General features: G+C 38.0%; 1 protein-coding gene across 4 annotated transcripts in view; it reads right to left on the bottom strand.

Moving 5' to 3' along the window:
• Pde11 (Phosphodiesterase 11) overlaps window positions 1-12723 on the bottom strand; it is a 72889-nt gene that overhangs the window by 16760 nt on the left and 43406 nt on the right. For 2 of the 4 annotated variants that reach the window (XM_017179890.3, XM_017179926.3), the window contains exon 1: window positions 2241-2646. The exons of the other annotated variants lie outside the window; for them this stretch is intronic. In XM_017179890.3, the coding sequence (XP_017035379.1) occupies window positions 2241-2436 (196 nt within the window). In that variant the 5' untranslated portion in view covers window positions 2437-2646. Of the gene's footprint in view, window positions 1-2240; window positions 2647-12723 lie in introns of those variants that run through there. 4 annotated transcript variants of the gene reach the window in all.

Genomic DNA, 12723 nt, shown 5'->3' with positions numbered 1-12723 from the left:
CGGAAATATTGGCAATTTCCTTGAAATATTGACTCGGCAAGAGTGTGAAAGTGTGTGTGGGTTTGTGTAGCACACACCCTAGTGTCTGGTGGTGTCTGTAATGGCAGCATTGAGCGCCTGATTAAGTGCTAAAAATAGATATAAATACGACAACGAGTGTAAGTCACTGATGAATGTCTCAAGGATGCGAAGGGATCTCCCTCGCTCACTCTCCCCTCCCTCGGCTGGCTTATTTATTCTCTGGAAAATATGATTTATGTGCTACTTTTGTAACCCCGGACCCTAGAAAGCACACAAAAGAAGTAAACAAACGACTTGTTCCTGTCACTTGACAATTCGACTTTCGGGTTAAGCTCGCTCCCAACAAATGCCAAGGATATTTTCTTAAATATATGTATATGCAAAAGAGTTTCTATTTTCAGGCAAATTAGATACGGAAATATTTGCTGACTGCCTGTTTTTTCCGTATATTTAAATGGATGTTCGGTGGAGAGTGACAATTCCTGATGGCAAAGGGAATTTGGCTGATTAATTTTAATGAGACAAACACTTTTTGTTATGTTAAAAAGCTTAGATGTGGTTTGTGGTATATATTATTTTAAATAGAAAGAAGCTCTGTAATAGCTTTTCCGTATCTATTTATTCTATTATTTTAGCTCTGAGATAAATGCCAAAACTTATTTAATTCGAATTTTATTCCTATTTAATATAATATATACATTTGAATTTTGTATAGTCGGCATTTAATAAGAAACTTCCTTGGGGCCATTTCCCGCGATTCTCTGCTTAAAAATTGACTCTGGTATTAATTTCCAGCACTCGCCCCCACGAAGAATTTCCCTGAGCAGACATAAATTCTCATGTTAATCTGCTGGGAGAGCGCTCTTTCCGCTGGTCTTTGGCTTTTAAGCTTGCCAATAAGTTGGAAGTTGGACTACTTACGGCCCTGCGGTGGGGAATATACTTATATGTGGAATATATACGGCTGTGTGTTTGGGGAATTTAATCTTTTAAGCTGCATTTGCCTTGCACACATCCAACATGCAACACGCTTAAGCTGCTGCAGAAACACTCTCCCCCCTGTCCCTGGGCATTCCTTTGGCCATTTCCTGCACTCGAAGTCAACTGGCAAGTCGACAGTGTGTCGCACATTCGGCTACACCCACCTACAGCCCCTACACCTCCTACACCTTCCTGTACTCTGACACTTTGCTGCGGTTTGATGCGTCAGCTTTATGTAAGACACTCATATGGGGGCCGCCCCCCAACCCATTTCCCAAAATCCTAAGACTGAGTCAGGCGAGTGGCGAACATTTTTATTTAGCATTTACAACGGAATTTTACTTTACTTTTAGCAGGAAATCATAAGAGCAACCAGCTTTGCCAACTGAATCCGAAATACTCTTTAAAATACGAAGATTTATAAAGCATCTTAATTTAAGTGTTAATTTGAATTTATTATAGGTATTAATAAGATAATCTTGTGATGGTTTTTATATTCGAAGAGAAACCGAGTATTTTTCAGAAATGTTTGCTGAAATTTAATTTAAAACAAAAACTAATGTATTTACCTTAAATAAAAAATAAAGATAAAAATAAATAATAGGAACTACAGGCAAGAGAATATAAATTCTATTGTCTGACTTTTGTAGGAAAATAATTTCAGTACTAAATTCAACTAATGACTGTGAGTTCTATAAATTAATCATATTAATGGTTTATTTTACATATATTACATATTCGCTTTTTCTGGTTCTTGACTCTCCACTGGGCATTCCAAATAAATTTGATATTATATATCTACCTTTTCTTGTGTAATTATCAACACCCCAAACTAGTGTATTATACCAACCACACACACTCTCGTGCACACAACATGAACATGAGTGTGAATGGCATTGTGGCTGTTGTTGCTTCTGAGTGCAGCCAAATGCAAATTGAAAGTTGGCCAAATGTGCAGAAAAAGAGACCAATTTTGTTGTGTATATATATATTTTCCCTCTTGTATTTTTCGGATCGATGTTGAGCAGTTTCTGAGAAACGGAAGTGGAAAAGGGGGAAGGAAAAACTCTGAAGCTCTGCTGTTTTCCCGGTTCTTTGGCTCTGTTCTCGGGTTCTTTGGTATTTTCTGGTCTTTGTTGACTGAATTTTTGTGACAAAATATTTATGTAAATTTCAAGGTGCAAATGTTTGGGTTCAACACTTTTTTATCTTCAACACTGAGATTCCATTTCTCTCACCTGTTGTTGCTGAGGCTCCGGGGATTATTTCAGGATGATGCTGTATCTGTGGACTGTGGCTGGGTGTTGTGGTTGTTATTATAGGTTGTTGTTGCTGCTGCTGCTGCTGCTGTTGTTGTTGTTGTTGCTTACTATTTTTATTCTTATTTTTGTAACGACAACCACGAAATCGACACATACTTGCCGCTTGGCCCATGGGGCCCGCCAGCAATGCAAATGTTAGACCCTCCGTTTTAATGAATTGAATCTTGTCAATTTTGAGCAATGCCGCCGCGTTACGTAAATTGTATTTCCTGCTGGCCGCTGTTCTTGAAGTTTTGGAATCAATTTTGTTGGTTTTTGGACTGCCGCCGAATGGCCGCAGGATGTGGTCAGCATATGTGAATAATGCGGATTTCGTATAATTTGTACACCTTGGTTCCGAACACTCGCTGCACTCGGTTTCACTTTCATAATAACTTATTTGCCTTCTTAGTCAATTATTCAGGGACTGAAATACTGCTGACAGGGGGACGACCTGTTGGTGGTTTATTTTGAATTAAATTTGTGTGTGTCTATCGCGGTGTGCCGGGTGGTTCACGCGCTGAAGAGCGAAAACTTTGCAGACGAAAAAGTTTTGGGGACAACTAAATATGTTTATTCCGCAGAGTAACTTGAGGGTTTCCTGAAATACTGGGGTTTAGCTTTACAGTAAAGGCTCTGAGATAGTGAACTCTGAATAACAGGTACTCTTTCGGAATATTTAGGCAAACATATATGCCCAAAAAAGCTCAGGTAAGATGAGTTTTTTATTTTCAGAAAATACATTAATATTTATAAGTTTAATAAAAATACATATTAAGAAATGTTCTTCTAGGAAGTACATAAAATATTTTCCATATACTCCAACATCGCTATTTAAACCCTATATCTTACTCAAAAAAATTATGATTCTCACAAACTGAATTTCACATACTCTTTATCCGTTCGCTCGCTGTACTTTCCTAGTCAGTTTTAAAGCTTCACTCTGACAATTGTGTTTCCCATGCGGTTTTCCCAGAGAGAGAGAGGCAATTCAATTAACGCTTTTGGGGTCGCCAACAGTCAACTGGCCGAGACATCGAGGAGGTCGGGGTTGGAAGGGCAGGACAACAGACAGGCCGCCAATTGATAAATAAACAAGACTCCAAAATGTCGCTGGAAATTCGATGAGGGAGAGAGAGGAGGCAATGGGGCGGAGAGACAGAAACACTGACGCTGCCTGCACACGTAGGCCATAGTAAAATGCCAGTTAAGTAAAATAAACATGGCCAAAAGCGACTCTCATCGCTGGAACGTCAACAGTGCTCAACAAAAACCAAAGGCAAACAATTGCAGAACAACAACAGGGGGAGGGAGGGCAGAGGGGGAGAGTGAGGTGCCCAAAAAGGACGATATTCGGAAAGGATTGTTGTGGCTTGCGGTCGAGCAGATTTCTATTGAGAGCAAAGTATTTACAAATTAATTGAAAAAAGCTTTTTGAATAATTTGTTTATTTATGTAGTTTGTACACTAAAAAATACACAAAAAAGATTAATCTTGAATCATAAAATAAATAGTATTCTATTTATTTATTTAATTGCACACTTTTTAACAAACTAAAAATCACCCAAGTAAAACTGCTACATATTAAATGCCTGCCACATAATGTTTGCAAATGCTTTTCATTTATTCAAAAGACCTTTCATTTTCCCAAGAATTTTCACCAAAAGTTCCCTCTCCACACTCACCGAAATGGCTTTGAAGTTTCCCGAAAAATCTGTTTGCTTTCGGCCACCAACCCCCTCATAGTTTGCTTTACAGTTTTTCCCCTTGAACTTTTTGACAATTTTTCCTATTGAATCAGCGACTGCAACTTGCCATGAACAGGCAGATTCTCGGCGATTTGGTTTCACTATCTCTCGGCGCACTTCCCTTTCATTTGACAGCTGTTGCACATCATGACAGCGATAGTTGGCAGCGGAAATGATTTAATTTCCGTTCTGCAACAATGAAAAACCACCGCTAACTGCGTTTGCCAGCTACATAGCGTGTATACATATATACAAAGCTATATAAACTGAATGGCCGCGCGTGAAGTGAACTCAAGCGAGGTGAAGTGAAGGCTCTTTCAGAAAGGATTGCACAACTTGCAACTGAAACTGTACTCCTGGTTTTGTGTTTACGGGGAAGTGGAATCATAAATAATTATTCCCAGTACATATATTGATAATCTTATTTCTTAACTCAACTTTTTAATAAATTGAGTTATTTATTTTTAATTCAGTCTGTGATCCACCTGATACGTTGGCATTATTCATACGCACCGTTGTCTGGCCATTACCCATACGCAGCGTCACTACTCCTATCTTGCCCTCTCTGTCTCACCAGTTCTCTCTCTGTTCATTTTTTTTTATCCATCCTTTTGCATTTCTATCTTTGTACACCTAGCAACTGGTAGCCAAAAACAGAGAGACAGAGAGCGGCAAAAACTATTTTTATATATAGCAGAAAGTACTCCTCTCGCGTAGACAGACATCGGTGGCTTACATTATGTCAATAGGATGGGTAGGGGCACCAAGGAGGGTCAGTCTGGATAAGCAAACGATGTTCATTAATGGCGCACGCCACACACACTGACGCAGAGGAAAAAAAGCAATGAATAATTGGTAAAAAAAAATTAATATATTAACTAGAAAAAAATTTTTTTTAATTTAATGAAATAAAAATTATTTTTAAATGAATAAATTTATCCAAGAAATTTAAATATATTTAAAACCATGTTAGCATCTGGTTTTTGCGAGTGCACAATTTGTGCGAAAACTCAATTCGTTCTGCTTTGGTCTGCATTTGGCTGACACCGTTGATAGTGGCACAAAAGGCGGGCCAGATAACAGATAACAAAGCCATATACATATACACCCTATACAACTGTGTGTGTGGGTAGCAAATGCAAACAAGTCGGCAGAATGGCGTAAGCCAAGGAAAAGCGGGAAAAACAGTCATTAGGCGGCGGCATTTGGCGCGTCATGAACTACTAGCCAGCGTCGATTAGGAGCGACAGGACCAAGGACTCGGTTCGTAGCCTGGCTATTTGCATTCTGGAAAATGCTCTGGCAATTGCCGGCTTGGATCAATAACCTGTTGCTACCAGGGGAGCTATAGAGTAATACCACTTGTATAGAGGGCATCTCTCAAATATTATTCCCTTTTAGCATTTGCCTGCGAATTATGTTACGCCGCGAGAAAAGCCAGCCGCCACGCCAAACTTGTCCCACATAACGCGAAAAACAAAAGGTGATAAAAATACAGAGAGAACGGGACAGCTAGAGACCATTTAAATTAAATAAATAAATAAAGCTCATTATCACATGTGGCTCGTGCATTCAATTATATTATCAACTTGGCAAACTAACTTGCCAGAAAAGCAGGGAAGGAGTGAGTGAGTTGAAAGACTAAAATTTACTCACAACTCTGATGTATTATGTATTTTATAAAACAGAAGAGGAAGCTCCTAATAAACCCAGTTTAAAACCTTTAAACGACAAAACTAGCCAACGATAAAAAGGGGAAATAAAATAACTATTCCCTTTTATTATTGGCAGTTAATATATATGAATATATTTTGTAACCATGGCAAGGTCAGCGGGGGTGTCAGCAGAAAGGAGAAGTTATCCAAATGGCAGCCATAAACGATTCTCATTTGTCTGGCGGCCAAAAAGGCAAAACTCTGTGGGGCGAATATGGCGAAACATTAATATTAAGCAACTCGTGGGATCAACTATTGCGCCGCAGCTATACTTTAATAGTTTGCATACACAAAAACATTATGGAAAATAGTTAAAAATGCAATTAGGAATGGCATTTAATTAGTAACAAACAAGCTTATGCTGTTACAAGTTTAAAAAGTTGTTCGTTTGATTTAAACACACATATATTTAAATTTTTATTTGCAGTTCCCAATTGAACATTTGCTATATATTGCTTTATATTATACCTTAGGAATATAATATTTAAATTAATATCACATTATTATAATTCCAAGATAATTTTTTGTAATATATTCAGCGACCTTGCTAGCATTTAATACATTTTTTTTTATACTTATTTCCCCTCTGTTTAATTTCTGCCTCTAAGCTTTCGGCTTTGGTAATGGCCTTTGCAAAATTAAACAAATTGCATGCGGCCTTAACGAACGAGAATGGCTTTAATTAAAGTCTACTTTTATGACTCGAATGCAAGTGTTATTTACTTTCGCGCCTCTCGCATTTTTATGGCTAAGCGTGGAGCATTAAAGACCCGCCGCCGCCGCCACCCTCATAGACCACGAGGCGTATACGCAACTTTCCACGCGCAATTCTCCGGCGGTAACAACTTAGACTCCCCGACTGCGTATCGCATTTCCAATTTGAACGCATCCACAGACACGACAAGAAGATGGGAAAATGCTGGGAAAATGCTGTCAGCTACTTGAGTAAGATTTTCAATTTACTTTCACCACCAACAGACACCCTTTTGCCGCCGCCGCCACCGCCTTCTCCGCTCCTCAAGTTAGTTAGATGAAGAAATATTGAAATTGTAGAAGGCGAAAGGCGTCGCCGGTTAGTTCTTATCATAAATCTCGTTTGCCTCTTTGCGGCTAACTTATTACACATTTTTTCCACCCGGATTGTGTAACTTTTCTTAATAAAAAATATGACAATTTGTTAACAGACGATGGAAGACCACTTCAAAGCCTTGCGCTTTCCGGGAATTTAATTTGATTTTCCGGCCAAGGCCTGAGGAATTGTCTGGCAGGAAAGTGAGTACATAGCTTGCTACTTTTGGCTCCTTGTGTCTTTCTTTATCAATTACCTGAAGTAACCTACGTGAGCCGCTGGCTAAATATTTGCACGGGTCTTAATTTAATAGCCGCAGAGGCCAGCCAGGACTTTTGGCCTAAAAATAAATTATAAACAAACATTGTGTAGTTGCCTCTTTGCATCTGTATGCCCTTTGGCCCCGTTCCCCCTCCTCCTCCGCCCCATATGTATGTTCCCCCGTTTGTTTGAGTTATCATTATGACATGCTCGAAATTACCAATGACAAACGTGCCTCGAATAGCCGAAAAGGCCACAACCAGGCTTATCCTATAAGCCAGTTATGCACAGTGAAAAAATGTCAGAGAATATGTAATTTTCGGGGGGAATTTATAGGAATACGGGAGGTGTATAAAGAGAGGACAAATCGGATGTGAAACCAAAAAATATCGAAAACATCGTAAATACTTCATTTATCAAATTTTCAAATATCGCACTTTATGTAATATAGAAAATATAATTATTTTAAATTTTAAGTGACGACAATTTTAATTTTTAATTTTTAAATAATTATAAATAAATTCACATTCCTACAAATACTCTACATTATTGAGATACGAAAATTATTCATTTAAAATGTAAGCTTAAAGTTCATTAGAATCTCCCCTTATTTCGCACAGTGCAGTCCTCAATGAAGGTCAAACGTTTGGGGAAGCTGCCAGTGACTGCTGCCTTGTTCTTCCCCAGCTTGTGCTCTTCAGTGTTATTGCGCTGATTGCGCTTGTCGCCGGAATGTTCGGTCGGTGGAGGAGGCTCCGCCGCCGAATTCCCTGAGCCATGTCCTGCGGTCCGAACAACCGACATGGTGCAGCATGACTAAGCGGGTCGAAATTAGTTTGTTTGTTTGTCTATCGAAAGGGGCGGAGTCCTGTGTGAGGTGGGGGGAGTCCAGCAAAGGTCGTGATTGCCATGCAGCAGGAAGTCAAAGCTAAAGCCAAGAATTTAAATGCTCCATTTGGGATTTTGATTAAACTATTTTCAGCTGTCAGCACCAACACAAATGACAGAGGAAATAAAGAAGAAAGAAATCATGTACACGCCGTGGGTACTAGGGATTTGCTTTGTATTGTATGATAAGAATAAAACTTGTTAATTCGAAATTTGTAATTTTTTTCACCAATTAAAAATGCTTCTAAAAAATATCTACAATATATATTCAATTTTATGACTAACAGAAACTAAAATAAATAACAAAATCAAGTATACGCCGTGGGCACTAGGGATTTGTTTAATGCAAAGCATTTAAGCAAAGCTTGCTTATTGGATACTTGTTATACTTTTTTTATTCACTAATTAAAAATGCCTTTAAAAAATGTCTACAATATATACTAATTTTTATGGCTAACAGGGACTAAACAAAAACCCAAAGTGTAAGTCCCATAAATCATACCAAGAGCCCCCACTTCAAGTATCTTTATCTCTCCTACTAGAACCCCCATGGAGGCACCGGCACTTCCCTATCTCATTCGCTTCCTTATGGGGCAGTCGAAGGCATTATCTTTGCGTTCTCCACTTGAGAGTTCCCCCTGCTGCCGAACAAATATTTAGAGCGAACGAGAATCATTAATTAAATATGACCTGACAATAAAAGAGTAGAACATAAAATTATTTAGATACGAAAAGGTGCAGGGAAATTATGAATGGAACGAAGGCACACCCGCCCACCGAAAATTAAGTGGATGGAAGACTCTGACGTACATTTCCTGTGTTTCTTCTTTTTTCCGGCGACAGTTAATTAGTCAAGTTCTTTGGGAGCTAAGTAAACACTCTACTGGCTGTCTTCTGGCTATTTTCGGTTTGTGGAAATTTACCAAAACCTGCGGTTTTTTTCGGGTTCAATGAATGCTTTTGTTTGCTGGCTAAAATTAGAAGCAAGAACCACAGAGACAGAACCAGGACTGACCAACAGGAAAATCTGGCTGCATTCGAATGACGTCAAAAGAAGCCAAGAAGCCACGTTGGCAGCTCTCTCTAATTAAGACAAAATAGTTTTGCACGGCGCCTCCTAGACCAAGGCCAGCAGATAAAGTGGAGAAGTCTTCTTCTGGCCATCTGCATTCTGTTGGCTTTCTGCCTTCCGCTTTTTGCTTTCTGCGCCTTTGGCCAGGCCAGAAACGTTGCATATTTTGCGGCAGGGAAACACAAGCATACATGAGTGGATGCACCTGAAGGGGACTTGAGGGCGAGTGGTCTTAAAGCCGTCTGTAGGCCGTCTTTGCGAGCAATTAAACGTGACAGGAGCCACGTCCTGCAGGGTAGATTAAACTAAACAAAACAGGAAACTACGTTGGTTATCACACAACAACATGTTGGCTAAATAGTAATAACCGCAATTGAAGTTTGGCTAAAATAAATTGCACCGCTATCGCAACAACTCAGATTCAATAAGAAATTATTAAAACAGCATTTCCCTTTTACCAAGAAAATGCTAGAAATAAACCATAAATATTTATAAATTACAAAATAAATATACCAAGCAACAATGGTCTGTAATGTCTATTAAATTTAACAAAATGGAATTTTCAGGCCTTTCCCAATAACCACACATCAATTTTCGACAATTTTCCAAAGATGGAAATTGAATTCCTGGCTGCGTCCTTTCCTTGGAAGTCGTATCCCTTTTCGTTTCAAGAATTATGGCATTTCGGGTCTGGCCATGTAGTTACAAGGAAACTAAGGAACTGGCAACATTTCATATAAAATTGTAATTTCAGGAAAGTACGAAAGGGTTAAGTTACACGGCAAGTCTTAGGGGGAAACGCCCTTCAGTAAAAGAATTCCATGAAATAGTGCGTTAACATTTTTAGTAAGAAATTGAAGGATGGGTTATATATTTCATGGAAACAAAAAATTAACTTGCATGAACTATAATGACTACGGATAAAAAAAGCCAATTTTAAAATTGAACAGCATATACATACTTATATAACAGTAGTTAAACAATTAAATTAAAATAAATTGATACCTAAAACCTTGACAAACTTGAGCCAACAGCAGCGATTAACCCACAACACAGCAACGCGAACAGCTGTCACAGCTTTCCTCCAACTAAATGCAAGTATATTCCGTGATTTTCCAGCAATCCAAGCGTTAAAATCAACAAAACAGTCAATGAACCTCTCACGCGTCAATGGGACCGAAAGACAACCAATGTAAAACAAAAAACAAAAAATAAACTAAACGTAAAAGTAAGACTGACGCAGCGGCGACTGACTATCAGGAGTTGCCGCTTGATTGTCGTGTCGCTTTCTGCGACTTTTTCAAACACTCATTCGTTCATTCATTCATTCGCTCATTCATTCAGCGAGCTGCGAGACAATAACAAGAAAATAATATGTTTTCTAGCAATGGCGGGGTATTGTTGCTAGTATTTTCCTCTCTTATTTTTATTGTTTTTGTTGCTGTTGCACTAATAATTGCCGGGGCAGCAGCAGCAACAACAACAGCAACAGCATGACTGACGCCCAGCTAAAGCAATTTCTGTGAATGACTCTTGGACTCTTTGGGTAACGCCTTCATAGCCAAGCGAGTCGCCAGCGAGGAGCCGCCATTATACCCTGAGTGGAAGTAAGAGTATCGGCAATTCTCTGGCAGAAGTTTGAAGAAGTAATAAATAAATAATACAAAACAATATAAAATTATGATATTTTTTAGCTGCTTAAGAAATTTAATATTTAAATGTATATAATAAAAAATTAACACTTCTTGTATAAAAAATAAATAAATAAAAAAAAAATTAAATAAGAAAACTGCAGTGCTTCTATTTTTTTTTTTTTTTTTTTTGTAATTTAAACAAAACACCATAAAAAACTATATTAAATAAAAACAAATACAAAATAAAGTCTTCTTTTAAAGAGTATTGCCAAACTACTGAATATCTTCTAATTCAGCCTTCATTTCTAGTTTTTTTTTTTTTTTTTTTTTTTTTTTTTTTTTTTTTTTTGATTTTTCTGGGGCTGCTTTCGTGCCCGTCCTCAATTGCATTTTTGCCTTCGAGGAAGTGTGTGTGCGTGTGTGTGACGTGGTGTTTAGTGTGAGCTTGGCTGGGTGCAGTTCAATTAACCGGCTGATTGCACACACACTTACGACTCACAACGCTCAACTCCCACACTTTTCCGCTTTTCCAGAGCAAGTAATCAACTCCGCCTAGAACGCGGCGTGAAGAGGAGTGAGTTTTAATTAATCTGTTAAATTAACTGTTGAAATTTTTGTCTATGAATGGCTGCCTTTAAATGCTGTAATTTTTCCAAATAAGAAAATCAATTAGTCGAAAATAATTCCCATTTATGAAAACGAATAACTGAATCACGCGAATTAATACATATTAAATAATATATTAAAATGTGTCGGTGGCGTATACGCAATATGGCTGATGCAACTCGCTGGGAATAATAATTGAGAGATTTTAATTGTATTTTAAAATATGTAATTAATTTGGCTTATGGAACATATGAAAAATGTTTATATAAGGTTTTTATTTATTTGCATTTTAAAACATAGTTTATTTCCCAATATTGTGAACTTTCCTTTAAATAAATGTATCTAGGTAAATCTTTAAGCTAAACCACTTCCACCTTGTCTCGACTCACTGAAACCTAAGTAAATTTCAAGCAATTTTTCCCAGGAAATTCCCGATGATTTCTCCTTGACCGCAGGTGGCCGCACCTTGAGGTTTCGTCCACGAAGACGACGACGACTTTATTCCTTGGCCATCGACGCGTGCAATCAACCTAAGCAAGACCCGAGACCAACAACCAAGAACACCAAGGCACACATCAGGAGTCATTAAAGGTTGAAGACACCTTCAGTGCACCCGAGGCAAAACCTGTCAATAAAAATCTGTCAGAAACAATGCGCAAAATAATAGAAATACTAATTAGGCGCGTAAACAAAAAATACGCATAGAAATATTACTCATGATTTGTGACAAATTGTTTTTTGTATGAATATATATGTAACATATAACACAAAAAAACACTGAAACTTGACGTCAATATCAATCAGAAAATGGAATAAAAATCAAGCTACATAAATCGAATTCAGCAATTAGCAATATGCGAAAAATGCTCGGCGTGGCGAAGTGTGAAAATGTAATCATCACTCACACGATCTTCTCTCACATTTAAGCCGTTTTAAAGTGCCACATTTTAGATACATTTATTGTAGGAAAAAAAGAAACAAAAAATAGAAACAGTTTATACATTTTATATAAACTGCTAAGTAATTAATTTTATAATGGAATTTTTGTTGGACATTTGCCAGCTGGTCGGCGACGAGAAACGGAGGCCGAATTGTTATGAGTGAGTAAGGTAAGTTCTTGGCCAAAATCGTTATAATTTGGCCAAGTATTGGAGGGGTTGTGGAGGTCTAAAAAATGCGAATACAGTGTCCAATATCAAAGGGAAAAGCCCAAGAAAATATAAGAGAAAAACACTATTATTTTGAGTCGCAAAAAAAGATATTCTGCGCCTTAAAAAAAATAACCTTGTTCTTTTCTTTAGAGAAAACAAAACATCTTATAACCATTTAGTATAGCCCCGGAAAATCCATACCTGCCCCTCAAACCTGAACCTAGGCCAATTTGCTCCCTTGGCCAACTTCTCAGCTCTTTTTTCGTTCCCTTTATT

The sequence above is a fragment of the Drosophila kikkawai genome, chromosome 2L (genome assembly GCF_030179895.1).
Source record: "Drosophila kikkawai strain 14028-0561.14 chromosome 2L, DkikHiC1v2, whole genome shotgun sequence".
Taxonomy (NCBI): domain Eukaryota; kingdom Metazoa; phylum Arthropoda; class Insecta; order Diptera; family Drosophilidae; genus Drosophila; species Drosophila kikkawai.
The sequence above is the reverse complement of the archived record's forward strand: the minus strand, read 5'-3'. Positions and strand labels throughout refer to the sequence as shown.